This window comes from Vigna umbellata, chromosome 2 (assembly GCF_029865625.1).
Source record: "Vigna umbellata cultivar VRB3 chromosome 2, Vumbellata_1.0, whole genome shotgun sequence".
Taxonomy (NCBI): domain Eukaryota; kingdom Viridiplantae; phylum Streptophyta; class Magnoliopsida; order Fabales; family Fabaceae; genus Vigna; species Vigna umbellata.
Genome location: NC_142166.1, coordinates 44,906,646 through 44,922,685, shown reverse-complemented (window position 1 = coordinate 44,922,685; position 16,040 = coordinate 44,906,646). Strand labels below are relative to the sequence as shown.

Here is a 16,040-nt window from a genome sequence, read left to right as displayed (position 1 = left end):
GTTATAAATAAGTTTTGACTCATCTACTTAACTTACCAAATTGTTGTTAAAAAAACGAGTTAGTTTGTTTTTAGCCAGTTAATCTATTTTATTTTATATTTTTATTTAAAAATTTAAATTAAAATAATTGAAAAAAATTAAATTTTTATATTATATTTTTATAAATTTATAAATATGCAGTGTTATTATAATTTAAATAATTGACATTTATAAATTAAGTTTTAGTTATTAATATAATAAAGTAATTTAGTATGGAAATTGTAATAATTATTTTTATTTATTTAATTAAAAATACTTATTCATCAATTAAAATTTAGAAAGTTTTTATATGATTAAATATGTTTTAAATGTTTATTTATAAATATATATATATATATTTTTTTCAACTTTCACTTTTAATACAATAGTTTTGTTGCATGATTAGAGTAATTGTTTTAATTGGTGGTTCGATTTGTATGAGAGGCTGAAAGAGGGAAAAAAGAGAGAAAAAAAATAGAGTGAAAAATAATATTATTTAGATTATGAAATGAAAGAAGAAAAGTTAGGAGATGCAAATAAAATTTTTGTCAGTGATATAACAAATAAAAGTGTATTAATATGATAATTGACAAAACTATCAAATTTGGTTAAATGTAAATATATATTTAAAAAACTTATTCTGCTGTTGTAAAATATTATGATGTAAAAAGTAGTTTTTTAAAACAAGTTAAAGTTGGAATAAGTTTAAAATGAAAATGAAAATAAAATTTCATCATAACATCTCAGTAAAAGTAAAAATAATTTTTCAAAATAAAAAATTTAAAGAAATTGCTCCAAAAGTGATACTTAGTAAATAAGAAGGGAGATAACATGTAAAAAAGTTAAATTATAGAAAGTCCAAATTAAAAAAAAAACATTAAAAAAAAGAAATCATGTTTACTCAAAGGATTATCAATATTCTTTTAATTTCAATCTCATCAATTTTTGGTGTATGTGAAAACCTTTATGGACATTTAAGTATAAAAATATTTTTGGATATCATCCTAATTTTAAGCACAACAACATCATCTTGAAGTGAGAGTTTTGGTTTTAATTTCAACAACCTTATCTTATTATCAAGATTTATTGTTACTATTTTGCAATAATCATGGTTGGTTCGTACATGCAAAACATTGTTAAAACAACTGGATAAAACAAATTTATCTGTTTCTTTTTCTGTGTTGATAATATGATGTCATACAATAAGTGAACATTAACGTCTACCATCAAAAGTTTGTCTCAATAGCCAAACTATATCTACACTTTTTTATAATATTACAACCCTGCAACTTTGTTCTAACCCTAACAATCAAAGTTTATGTAGAGATTTTAGTTGAACTTCTCAACTCAGTCCAACAAATGATTTTTTTTCCGACATAGCAGTGGTTGTATTTAAAATTACGAGATAATATATTGTGCTTTATATTTACACAACTAACATACTTTTTTCTTGTGTGAAAATTCGACTTTTAGAAAATCGAATTCTAACTTATATTTTAATTTTTTTTCTAGACATAGGCTAAAAATCGGTTTTGAAAAACTAAATTTTAACTTATATTTCAATTCTTTTATAAACGTAGGATTTCTGAAAAATCGAATTCTAATTTATATTTTAATTTATTTTTAATAAACGTAGGTTAGAATTCAATTTTTAAAAAATTGTTGAGCCGAGTTTGAAAAATCGTTGAAGGTTTCACGCCTGTGAATAATTCTTTTTTATTTATTAAAGATCATTGAGCTGTTAAATAAGTTTGGAAAACCTTAAAAATTTCAATGGTTTTGAAAATTTGGTGAACAATTTTTTTTAATTATTAAAAACTATTAAGAAGTTGAATGAATTTGAAAAATAATAACATATATTAAATTATATAAATTAAATATTTTATAAATTTTATAATAAAATTAATTTAAAAAATTTGTTAAATTTAAAAATATTATATTAAAATATTAAAATAAGTTAATTATTAACTAAAATTTAAATAAAAAAAAATTTAAAATATGTTAAATTCAAAAACCTTTTAACATTTTCTTAAAATTTTATTTTAATTTAAAATTAGTAAATAATCAATTTATTTTATCATTCTAATAAAATTTAATATGTTAAAATATGTTAAAATATATTAAAATAAATTTTATATTTTATTATTATTAAGTTGAAGGCTTCAACTATTTTTTAAAACGGTTTTCAAAATAGTTGAAGATTACATTAACTTTTAAAATATTTTTAAAATATTTTTAAAATTTTATTTTAATTTACAATTAATAAATAATTAATTTATTTTATCATTTTAATAAAATTTGATATGTTAAAATATATTAAAACGAATTTTATATTTTATTATTATTTTAATATTTTTATTTTGTTATTAACATATAATTTTATTATTTTAAAATAAATAATTCATTATTTTGTTATTTTAATATACTTTTAAAAAAAATTACTGTTTAACATATTTTTTAAATTCTGTTTTTTAACTTAAAATTTAATAAATAATTAATTTATTATAATATTATAATTTTTTTTAATTTAACAAACTTTTGAAATTACTTTTATTATAAGATTTAAAAAATGTTTAGTTTATTTTGATGAAATTTAATATACTTTATTATTTTTATAATTATTATTAAATTAAGAATAAAAATAATTAAACTAAAATTAATAATAATAATAATATAAAATATTATTTAATATATTATAAAATATTAAATCATATTAAAATAATAAAATAAATTAGTTATTTATTAATTTTAATTTAAAAACAAAATTTAATAAAAAATGTTAAACGGTTTTTGAAGTTTATCATATTTTTAAAAATTTTGTTTTTTGATTTAAATTTTAATTAATAATTAACTTATTTTAATAATATATTTTTGAGTTTAACAAATTTCTTAAATTAATTTTATTATAATAGAAAATATTTAATTTATTTTAATATAATTTAATATATGTTATTGTTTTAATAATTATTATGAAAATTATAATAATAATAATAAAACTAAAACTAAAAATAAAAATAAATATAATAATATTAATATAATAATAATAGTATAAACTTTGATTTAATACAGTATAACAAATTAAATAGTATTAAAATAAACTAATTATTTATTAATTTTAAATTTAAATCCAAATTTTAAAAATATATTAAAAGTTAATATATCTTTCTACGATTTTCGAAAACCGTTTTATAATTTAAAAAAATTTCTAAATTTGTTAAAGTTTAAAACGATTTTTTAAAATCGTGGAAAATTTTCAATATATATTTTATGTAACATCCCATGTAAACTATATTAAAGAGAAGCAACATGCATGATAAAGTACTATAATTATCACTCTAAAACCTAAAAACAACTATAAATTTAAAACTTTATATACAGACTACAAACTATTCCAAAACTAAAAACAAGGCTCTAAAGAACCAAAAGCAACTACTCAGCAGCAGCATCACCTTGCTCCAAAGAGACCTCTTCTTCTGCTGCTCACATCCAAAGGATGGTTATCGCAGAAGAAGAATATCAGAACATACAAAACAAAAGCACACAACAGGGTAAGCTAGTTTAAACAAAGACTAATCATACAACAATTTATTTAACTTTATACAAGCATATTATACATTCACATCACTTAAACCCTTCACACATAACACACACTGGCTCTGACTGTCCGGACTTAGAATGATTGTCGAGCTATGGCGGGTCGTGCACTCGTGGTGGCTTCTACTGCTTTGCAAAGCCATTGCCAATGGGTTTCACCCTACCACACTCACGAGGTTAGTCCGTTATCACTCACCTTGGGCCATACTGGAAGCACCCAAGACTAGGACCTCCTGCTACTCCTCACGATGTAAGATCCTTGAAAATATTTGTATGTTAAAATGTAAGATCCATGAAAAAAAAAAAATATATTTATAATAGTAAATTTTAACATTTTATTAGTAATAATAATTTTAATGGATAGAAAAATGTAAATTTTTGGATATAAAGTTATAGTAATTTTGGAGGGAGAGCTTCAAATTTTTGATAACTTATTTAGGATTTTTTTAGAAATGTGAATAGTGAATAGTGAATAGTTAAAAAAAAAATATTAAAATAAATTATGGAAGAGAACACTCCACGTAGAATTAATCATTCAGAGATAAGAATGGTGAATAAAAAATAATTTTTGAATAGTAAAAATGAATAGTAAAAGTGAATAGTAAAAATGAATAGTAAAAATGAATAGTAAAATTTTTGGCTATAAATAGCCAAGGGGGGGAGGCTGAAGATTTACACCAAAATTCTAGAGAAATTGTGAGAGAAGAGAGTTAGAGGAAATTCTAGTTAAAGAGGGGAAATTCTGGAAGTTTCCGGAGAACGGTTTGAGAAGAGGAAACTAAGTCTGGAATAGAGGTAAGGGAAGCTAACTTTGAGTATTTCTTTTTGTATTATCTTGAGTCTTGAATATGCTATATTTTTCTTTTGTCTGATTTTAAATCTTAAATATGGAGTATTTTGTTTCGAATTTTAAATGAGAATATGTTTTTTTGTGTGTTAATATCCAAGTGTGATAATTGTAAAATGTGATATTGATTATGTTATGTCAATTGTATGTTATTAGTGGTTTATATTTTTATTTTGGAAGGATTAGAAATTGTCTAACCGGCTCTGCCAGATTCAATTTCTTGTTTCCCCAAACATTTTATTGTTTTCCTTATTTATTTTTATTGTATTTTGGAAGGATTAGAAATTGTCTAACCGGCTCTGCCAGATTCAATTTCTTGATTCCCCAAACTTTTTTTTATTTTTTTCCGTATTTATTTTATTACATTTTTGGAAGGATTAGAAGTTGTCTAACCGGCTCTGCCAGATTCAACTTCTTGTTTCCCCAAACTATTTATTTCTTTACTTATTTATTTTATTGCATTTTTGGAAGGATTAGAAGTTGTCTAACCGGCTCTGCCAGATTCAACTTCTTATTTCCCCAGACATGTATTGTTCTTGTTATTTAATTATATTGTATTGATGGATGGATTAGAAGTTGTCTAACCGGCTCTGCCAGATTCAACTTCTTGTTTCCCCATGAATTTTTATATTAAGATTATTTTATGATTGTCAAATATTGTATTCTTCTATGACCATTTATAGTAATGTTTTATTATTGTTAATTGTTTATAATTATCTTGTATGAATTCTATTATGGATGTTTATTGTGATGATTTTATTGAATGAGTTTGTTGGCTGAAATTAATCTTGTTGGAAGGTTTGGAATAAGGGTTCTATAATAGCTTGTATATGGGTATTAAATATATATACAGTGTTTGAGGTTGTTGTGAGAGGAAGTAAAATTAGGCATTTAAGATTTAGAGCATAAGAAAACAAGGTAGATAAATTAAATAAATAAATTGTTAATTATTGAAGGCCTCCCTTTGTTGGTAGGATAGAGGAACCTTAAAAACCTGAGTTGGCACATCCCTGATCATAGAGCAGCCCTGGCCTGGTCCAGTCAGTTGTGACTAGTCATATGTGCTGGCGTCGAAGGTGAGTTTGATGCGTTCAGACATCTGGGTCCTCTCCGGTGACCAATTGGGGTAAAGAAAAATCTCTACTAGGATGAAAATAAAATAAAACAAGTTGATTGTAGATGCATAATATTATCATGGTAAAAATTTCATATATATTTTATTTATCATTACATTGAGCCCAGACTTTAATATGTAGTTCCTAAGATATGTTGATGTATTTTGGTTGATCCATGATCTTTGTTTGGTGAAAATATGTTGAGTTATACTCGTTATGGGCAAAATGAGTTTATAATATGAAGCATGATATCTGTCAATGTGTTTAATTTATCGATACCAAAACGGGTTATTATGAATTCATGATTAAAGAATGAACATGATTGAGTTAGGTGGATAAGAGGGTATGAATTGTTGGTTTTTATGAAATGTTGGAGTGGATATGAGAAATCATTACTTATGAAATGATGTTTACTACCGGGAGTAGTATGTTCGAGTTATACCATGAGAGTTTGGTGTGAGCAAAGTAACACCTGAGATTTATGGAAGCAGGCAGAGAGGGGTCTGACCATAAGGCTTCAGAAAGTAAGACATAGTATGTAAGTGAGGCTTAAGGAAGCAGGCAGAGAGCGGTCTGACCATAAGGCTTCATAAGTAAGCATGGTACACTTGTAAGATTTATGGAAATGAGAAAGATGATTTTGATAATGATGAATTAATGACATCGGAATAATGATATTTTATCAATTGCAGAAATACCTGATTTTAATATTTTTGTTACAAGTTTAATGATTTTATGATATGGTTGGCTTACCCTTATTTGTTTGTACTATGATCATATAACTCATGTTATATGTGATTAGATAATGTTGCAGATGCGGTTGAAAAAGCTTAGAGATGAGAGAGATGCGGGGAAAAACTTTCAGGGATTTTTGTAAAAAGAATAAATTTGTATTGGGAAGATTATGTTGTGTAAAATTTATAAGTTGAAATTTCAATGGTGAAGACTATATTGTTTAAAGTTTGTAAGTTTGGTATTGTACTTTGGAGTAATTGAAATAAAGTTTGATTGTTTCTATGAGATATCAAATTAATTTAGTCTCTACTATCAGTAATACCCTTTAAAATATTCGGGTGTTACATTATGGTATCAGAGCAATGGTTTTCGAAAGTATTTTGGGACTATGGGGAGTGAAATTATTATTCTTAGTAAAACTATTAATGGTTATGATGAAAATGACTATTTGGAGGAAATTGATATCATATGCTAAATTGTATTGTTATCTTTTTGAAGAAATCATTTAAACTCGACAAAGATGCAGCAACAACAAGTTGATCAAGTACCTCAAAATCATTCTAGCTTGAATGACTTCTTAAGGCATGATCCAACTAAATTTAATGGGGAGGCTACTCCTGATGAGGCTGACTCTTGGCTAAGGCAGAACGAGAAGATTTTTCGGGTAATAACTTGCTCAGAAGAACAAAAATTAACTTATGCATCATTTCTTTTGGTGGGTGAGGCTGAATATTGGTGGGAAAGTATGCAACAGTTGATGACGGTTCGTGGTGAGACTGTGAATTGGGAGAACTTTAAGATAAGGTTCTTGGAAAAATATTTTCCAAACAGTGCAAAATTTGCAAGGGAGGCGGAGTTCCTGACCTTACAACAAAGAAGGTTATCAGTACAAGAGTACGTAGTAAAATTTAATTATCTCTCGAGGTTTTATACTCAGAATATCACAGAAGAATGGAGATGTCGAAAATTCGAGGGAGGACTAAGGCATGAACTGAAGAAGGTACTTATGCCATTGGAAATACAAGAGTTTCCAGCATTGGTAGAGAAAGCCAGAATGATAGAATTGTTGGAGTTTGATCCAAGTAGAGTTTCCAGACTTGCAAAGGGAGAATCTTCAATGAAATTCAACAAGAAACCTTATGAAAAACCACAATTATCATATCGAGGAACAGTGAAGTGTTTTGAGTGTGGAGGGGCACATTTCAGACGTGACTGCCCTAAACTTACTGGGGAAAGAGTTGAAGGGAAGAGATGTTTCATCTGCAATGATCCAGGACACTTTGCTAATGTCTGTCCAAAGAAAAAGAAGGTGGGAGAACCACAACAACAAGATTCTGCTGAAGTAAAGCCCCGGGCAACAGGAAGAGTATTCGCAATGTCTGCAGAAGAGGCTACTAAGCCAGGTACATTAATCTTACACACCTGTATGCTGTTAGGAGAATGCGTATATGTTTTGTTTGACTCTGGAGCCACACACTCCTTTATATCTCTAGCATGTTTAGAAAGACTCGGATTACCGATGCTTGATCTAGGGTGTGAATTAGTAGTTTCTACACCAGCATCGGGACCAGTTACGACCAGTTCAGTCTGTGTCGGATGCCCGATCCAAATTGCAGGACGCAAGTTCAAAGTGAACTTGATCTGCTTACCCCTTCAAAATCTAGACATTATTTTAGGAATGGATTGGTTGACTGCCAATCACGTTCTTATTGATTGTGGGAAACAAAAGATAGAGTTTCTAAATTTGAACAATTTAGAACTAAGCTCAACTCGAGTCGCTGCGAAGGATATCAAAGATGGAGCTACCTGCTATGTGGTGTTAGCTCAGGAGAAAAGAGAGAATACTGAAGAACAAATCATCGGAATACCTGTGGTAGAAGAATATGTTGATGTTTTTCCAGAAGAAGTGCCAGGTTTACCACCTAGTCGAGAGATCGATTTCACAATAGATCTAGTGCCCGGAGCTGGCCCGGTTTCTATGGCTCCATACAGAATGGCTCCTGCCGAACTAGCAGAGTTGAAAAAGCAAATCGAAGATCTGTTGGAGAAGAAGTTTATCCGTCCAAGTGTGTCTCCATGGGGAGCTCCTGTATTGCTGGTGAAGAAGAAGGATGGAAGTTCAAGGTTGTGCGTGGATTATCGACAGTTGAACAAGGTTACAATAAAGAACAAATATCCTTTGCCAAGAATCGATGATCTATTAGATCAGTTGAGAGGAGCAGAGGTGTTTTCAAAAATTGATCTCAGATCTGGTTACCATCAGATTCTTGTCAAGACGGAAGATGTACAAAAGACGGCTTTCAGATCTCGCTATGGACACTTTGAGTACGTGGTAATGCCGTTTGGTGTGACGAATGCCCCAGCGATTTTTATGGACTACATGAACAGAATATTTCGGTCATGTTTAGATAAGTTCGTGGTAGTATTTATCGACGATATTCTTATCTATTCAGAGAATAAGGAAAAGCATGCAGAACACTTGAGGGTGGCGTTGGAAATTTTAAGAAAACATCAACTGTATGGGAAACTATCAAAGTGTGAGTTCTGGATAGAGAAAGTACAATTTTTGGGTCATGTGATTTCTGCTCAAGGAATCTCAGTGGATCCAGCAAAAGTGGAAGCTGTGCTAAAGTGGGAGCGGCCGAAAACTGTAACTGAAGTACGAAGTTTTGTAGGATTAGCCGGTTATTACCGACGTTTTGTCGAAGGGTTTTCCAAGATTGTAGGTCCTCTAACTCAGTTAACTCGTAAAGATCAACCATTTCTGTGGACTGACAAGTGCGAAGCCAGTTTTGAAAATATGAAGCAACGACTAACATCAGCACCAGTATTAATCATTCCAGACTCTAGCAAATCTTTTGAGGTGTACTGCGATGCGTCATATCAAGGATTGGGGTGCGTTCTAATGCAAGGAAGGAGACCTGTAGCTTATGCATCTAGGCAGTTAAAAGCGCATGAGAAAAACTACCCAACGCATGACATCGAACTTGCAGCAGTAGTATTTGCATTAAAGACATGAAGACACTACCTCTATGGGGCAAGTTTCCAAGTTTTTAGTGACCATAAGAGTCTAAAGTATTTGTTCGATCAAAAGGAATTGAACATGCGACAAAGAAGATGGATGGAATATATGAAGGACTATGACTTCGAGCTTTTATATCACCCAGGAAAAGCCAATGTGGTGGCAGATGCATTGAGTAGGAGACAAGCTCAGATAACAACGATGATGGTGAAGGAATTAGAACTGTTAGAAAAGTTACGTGATATGAACTTGGGGTTGCAGTTAAACCCAGATCACATATGGTGTAGTCATTTAGTAATCACTAGTGACTTCTTAGAACAAGTGAAGGTTGAGCAGTCGATGGATCAAGAGTTGCAGCAAAAGATCAGGTTGTTGGACACCGATCAAGCTAAGGAGTTCGTTCTAAGTAAAGATGGCATACTTCGATTTAAAAACAGAGTGTGTATCCCTGCAAAGAGTGAATTAAAACATTTAATTTTAGACGAAGGCCATAAAAGTCGTCTTAGCATACATCCAGGTATGACTAAGATGTATAAGGACCTGAAAGAGTCATTTTGGTGGAATGGAATGAAGAGGGATGTGGCCGAGTTTGTAGCAGCCTGCTTGGTGTGTCAAAAAGCAAAAGTGGAGCATCAAAAACCGGGAGGGATGTTACGACAGTTAGACATTCCTCAATGGAAGTGGGACAGTATCTCGATGGACTTTGTAACACATTTACCAAAATCATCAAAAGGTCACGATTCTATCTGGGTTATCGTTGATAGACTAACCAAGAGCGCTCACTTTTTGCCTATTAATCAACATATGTCACTAGAAAAGCTGACGGAGTTATACATCGGGGAAGTAGTGAGGTTGCATGGCATACTTACAAGCATTGTGTCAGACAGAGATCCAAGGTTTACTTCAAGGTTTTGGCAGACGCTACAGAAGGCTCTGGGAACACAGTTGAAGATGAGTTCGGCTTATCACCCTCAGACTGATGGTCAAACATAAAGGACTATTCAATCTTTGGAGGATTTGCTGAGAACTTGTGTATTAGATCATCTTGGAAGTTGGAATGAGATACTACCATTAGTAGAATTTACTTACAACAACAGTTATCATTCCAGTATTGGTATGCCACCATATGAAGCTTTATATGGAAGAAGATGTAGAACACCGTTGTGTTGGTTTCAAGATGGGGAAGCACTGACAGTGGGACCCGAGCTATTACAACAAACCACAGAAAAAATAAAATTAGTCCAAGATCGGATGAAAGCAACTCAAAGTAGACAAAAGTCATATGCCGACAAAAGAAGAAGACCGTTAGAATTTGAAGAAGGAGATCATGTATTCTTACGAGTAACGCCAACTACAGGAGTCGGGAGAGCTATCAAGATGAGGAAACTGACACCAAAATTTCTCGGACCGTATCAAATTCTCAAAAAGATTGGGCCAGTGGCTTATGAGATAGCACTACCACCTCGATTGACATATTTGCATAACGTTTTTCATGTATCCCAACTGCGGAAGTATATTCCAGATCCAAAGCATGTGTTAGAAGTTGATGAAATTCAGGTCAAGCCAAATTTAACAATGGAAGTTGGCCCAGTGCGTATACTAGATGTTCAAATGAAAAAGTTAAGAGGGAAGGATATTCGCACGGTAAAGGTACTTTGGAATGAAGACACACAGGAAATGACTTGGGAATTGGAAGAATTTATGATAAAGGAATATCCATATCTCTTTTGTAAGTAATTTTTTTTTTTGTTAAATAGTCTTTGTTTAAATAAATAATTTTCGAGGGCGAAAATAATTGTTGTTGGGGAGATTGTAAGATCCTTGAAAATATTTGTATGTTAAAATGTAAGATCCATGAAAAAAAAAAAATATTTATAATAGTAAATTTTAACATTTTATTAGTAATAATAATTTTAATGGATAGAAAAATGTAAATTTTTGGATATAAAGTTATAGTAATTTTGGAGGGAGAGCTTCAAATTTTTGATAACTTATTTAGGATTTTTTTAGAAATGTGAATAGTGAATAGTGAATAGTTAAAAAAAAAATATTAAAATAAATTATGGAAGAGAACACTCCACGTAGAATTAATCATTCAGAGATAAGAATGGTGAATAAAAAATAATTTTTGAATAGTAAAAATGAATAGTAAAAGTGAATAGTAAAAATGAATAGTAAAAATGAATAGTAAAATTTTTGGCTATAAATAGCCAAGGGGGGGAGGCTGAAGATTTACACCAAAATTCTAGAGAAATTGTGAGAGAAGAGAGTTAGAGGAAATTCTAGTTAAAGAGGGGAAATTCTGGAAGTTTCCGGAGAACGGTTTGAGAAGAGGAAACTAAGTCTGGAATAGAGGTAAGGGAAGCTAACTTTGAGTATTTCTTTTTGTATTATCTTGAGTCTTGAATATGCTATATTTTTCTTTTGTCTGATTTTAAATCTTAAATATGGAGTATTTTGTTTCGAATTTTAAATGAGAATATGTTTTTTGTGTGTGTTAATATCCAAGTGTGATAATTGTAAAATGTGATATTGATTATGTTATGTCAATTGTATGTTATTAGTGGTTTATATTTTTATTTTGGAAGGATTAGAAATTGTCTAACCGGCTCTGCCAGATTCAATTTCTTGTTTCCCCAAACATTTTATTGTTTTCCTTATTTATTTTTATTGTATTTTGGAAGGATTAGAAATTGTCTAACCGGCTCTGCCAGATTCAATTTCTTGATTCCCCAAACTTTTTTTTATTTTCTTCCGTATTTATTTTATTACATTTTTGGAAGGATTAGAAGTTGTCTAACCGGCTCTGCCAGATTCAACTTCTTGTTTCCCCAAACTATTTATTTCTTTACTTATTTATTTTATTGCATTTTTGGAAGGATTAGAAGTTGTCTAACCGGCTCTGCCAGATTCAACTTCTTATTTCCCCAGACATGTATTGTTCTTGTTATTTAATTATATTGTATTGATGGATGGATTAGAAGTTGTCTAACCGGCTCTGCCAGATTCAACTTCTTGTTTCCCCATGAATTTTTATATTAAGATTATTTTTATGATTGTCAAATATTGTATTCTTCTATGACCATTTATAGTAATGTTTTATTATTGTTAATTGTTTATAATTATCTTGTATGAATTCTATTATGGATGTTTATTGTGATGATTTTATTGAATGAGTTTGTTGGCTGAAATTAATCTTGTTGGAAGGTTTGGAATAAGGGTTCTATAATAGCTTGTATATGGGTATTAAATATATATACAGTGTTTGAGGTTGTTGTGAGAGGAAGTAAAATTAGGCATTTTAAGATTTAGAGCATAAGAAAACAAGGTAGATAAATTAAATAAATAAATTGTTAATTATTGAAGGCCTCCCTTTGTTGGTAGGATAGAGGAACCTTAAAAACCTGAGTTGGCACATCCCTGATCATAGAGCAGCCCTGGCCTGGTCCAGTCAGTTGTGACTAGTCATATGTGCTGGCGTCGAAGGTGAGTTTGATGCGTTCAGACATCTGGGTCCTCTCCGGTGACCAATTGGGGTAAAGAAAAATCTCTACTAGGATGAAAATAAAATAAAACAAGTTGATTGTAGATGCATAATATTATCATGGTAAAAATTTCATATATATTTTATTTATCATTACATTGAGCCCAGACTTTAATATGTAGTTCCTAAGATATGTTGATGTATTTTGGTTGATCCATGATCTTTGTTTGGTGAAAATATGTTGAGTTATACTCGTTATGGGCAAAATGAGTTTATAATATGAAGCATGATATCTGTCAATGTGTTTAATTTATCGATACCAAAACGGGTTATTATGAATTCATGATTAAAGAATGAACATGATTGAGTTAGGTGGATAAGAGGGTATGAATTGTTGGTTTTTATGAAATGTTGGAGTGGATATGAGAAATCATTACTTATGAAATGATGTTTACTACCGGGAGTAGTATGTTCGAGTTATACCATGAGAGTTTGGTATGAGCAAAGTAACACCTGAGATTTATGGAAGCAGGCAGAGAGGGGTCTGACCATAAGGCTTCAGAAAGTAAGACATAGTATGTAAGTGAGGCTTAAGGAAGCAGGCAGAGAGCGGTCTGACCATAAGGCTTCATAAGTAAGCATGGTACACTTGTAAGATTTATGGAAATGAGAAAGATGATTTTGATAATGATGAATTAATGACATCGGAATAATGATATTTTATCAATTGCAGAAATACCTGATTTTAATATTTTTGTTACAAGTTTAATGATTTTATGATATGGTTGGCTTACCCTTATTTGTTTGTACTATGATCATATAACTCATGTTATATGTGATTAGATAATGTTGCAGATGCGGTTGAAAAAGCTTAGAGATGAGAGAGATGCGGGGAAAAACTTTCAGGGATTTTTGTAAAAAGAATAAATTTGTATTGGGAAGATTATGTTGTGTAAAATTTATAAGTTGAAATTTCAATGGTGAAGACTATATTGTTTAAAGTTTGTAAGTTTGGTATTGTACTTTGGAGTAATTGAAATAAAGTTTGATTGTTTCTATGAGATATCAAATTAATTTAGTCTCTACTATCAGTAATACCCTTTAAAATATTCGGGTGTTACACACGACATGGATCAATCCTCTCTACTTGAGAATGAAAGACCATTGGAGTTTCAGGATAACCCCAAAACTAAGCTCCTGCATCCATTCTAAACTTACTTGAATCTCAACTAGAGATTCCACTTGGAATCACAACATAGGGCACCACCATGTCTCCTCTCCTTGAGGATCATGGAATTACGTCCATACCATACTTGAACTTTACACTTTTGATTTCAACATACCACAATCACCACATATATTACATGATACAACTTCAACTTGCTTCATACAACACTCATTGATTCATATCAAACAACATAAGAGTAAAAAAGACTTGAACTAGAACGTGCCTCTCGCATAGCGCACACATTCGCATAGCGAGACTATAAACTTCTCGCACAACGACCTAACTCGCCTTGTGAAAACCTTAGACAAAGACCAACTACTCTGGATCTCTCGCATAGCGACTAAACTGACTATACGAATAAAATATGAAAAGCATCAAACCCCAACCCCTCGCATAGCGACCCAATCTCGCTACGCAAGAATCTCATCCAGAGACTTGACACCCCAAACACTCGCAGAGCGAGACCCACTCGCTAATCGAATAAACTGAATAATAGTTCCAGACCCCAACTAGTCGCATAGCGATCCAATTCGCTTTGCGGATTGACAAACAGAGAGCAACCCTCTCAATTCACTCGCACATCGCACCCATTCGCTATGCGGGTACATTGGCAGAGAGCACCTCGCCAAGGTAACTCGCTATGCGAATCCACTCGCACAGCGAGTCTGCATAATCTGCAGAACGAAATTCTGCAGAATTACACAAGTCAACCACTCTTTAGCAATTCTACTCAACTTGACCAACTTCTAACACTTCTAATTCAATGTATATACTAGATTAAACTTGCCTAAAGGATTCTAAACATTTCTAACACCAATCTAAAGTGTTTATGCACCAATCTCTACTCTAAAACCTCCAATTCACCAACTTATAGGCCCAAACCCAATTCTACCACTTGGAACCTATTTTTGACCATTTTGATGACTCAAACCAGTCACATATAACCTATCTACACTATCCCAGCAGTCACCAACAGCCCTTGACCACTAATCCTCAATTTCACTACCTCATTTCCTCTAAAAATACACTAAACAAGCCCAAAACACTTTACACTTTATTTCCTCAACACTACAACACATCACAGCCAATATCAATCACCAATTTGCTCACATTACAACATATAGACTAATCCAAATCAGCTCATCAATCACAATTCACAGTTTCTACCATTTTAACAGTTAAGAATACACATTCACAAGCTGAAATGTTAATTGTCCAACACTTAATCACATAATTCATTACATACAACCACAACTGATAATTAAATCATAACCTAGCTTCCCTTACCTCAGGGATAACAACCACACACACAAAAACGTTCCAGTCGTACCTTGCACAACAAGGAAACTCAACAGAAACCTACAACTCACCAATTGGTGATAGAGAACCACACTTAGAACCTATATTGAGCTAGAAAAGGAAGAAATAACTACTAATCACATGCAACCAGAATCATTGCATGTTCACAACACAGAGAAGAACGGACAGAAAAAGGGAGACAACTTACTAGCTGAAGAACGAGAAATTGATCGGTCCAAACTCAAGCCCTCAACGTCAGGATCGCTCAGATACTTTCTGATCGTTGAACAGATAACTCAACAAGAAGAAATCATAGAGAGAATTCAGAGAACAATAGAGTTCCAGAGAGATGAAATGTTCTTAGAATAATGAGAAATATTTATAAGAATTCTATTTATATTATAAGATTATTTTAAAGTAAAATAATCTATCTCATTATTCTAATACACTCTGCTTTATAACACTCTATTTTGCAGGTCTTTACAATTTTGATACAATTTATTAAAAAACAAAATCAGAACTTGATTTCCCACCAAATCAAATTTTAATATATTTTTTTTGAAAAGTTTTGAAATAAGAAATTAAAATTCAGTTTCTCGAATTTTGAATTTTTAAAAAACGTGCTATCCATGTTAAATATTAATTACAGTATACTATCTTGTAAGTTAAAATTAAAACTATGTTATATAAAAAAAAAT

At 31.0% G+C, this 16,040-nt stretch overlaps 1 protein-coding gene across 1 annotated transcript; it reads left to right on the top strand.

The window, feature by feature from the left end:
• Positions 1–7,277: 7,277 nt before the first annotated feature.
• LOC148204095 (uncharacterized) lies at positions 7,278–13,831 on the top strand. The gene is made up of 2 exons (XM_088106003.1): positions 7,278–7,712; positions 13,659–13,831. The coding sequence occupies exons 1-2, from the start codon at positions 7,316–7,318 to the stop codon at positions 13,688–13,690; spliced, it is 429 nt and encodes a 142-aa protein (XP_087962129.1). The 5' UTR covers positions 7,278–7,315; the 3' UTR covers positions 13,691–13,831.
• The last annotated feature ends 2,209 nt before the right edge of the window (positions 13,832–16,040 follow it).

What these genes read in the sequence shown, in the direction of transcription:
- LOC148204095 (XM_088106003.1), top strand. Translation starts at nt 7,316, where the DNA reads ATGCCATTGGAAATACAAGAGTTTCCAGCATTGGTAGAGAAAGCCAGA. An exon ending in AGAAGAGGCTACTAAGCCAG is followed by an intron (nt 7,713 to 13,658) that starts GTACATTAATCT and finishes ATATGTGATTAG; the next exon opens with ATAATGTTGCAGATGCGGTT.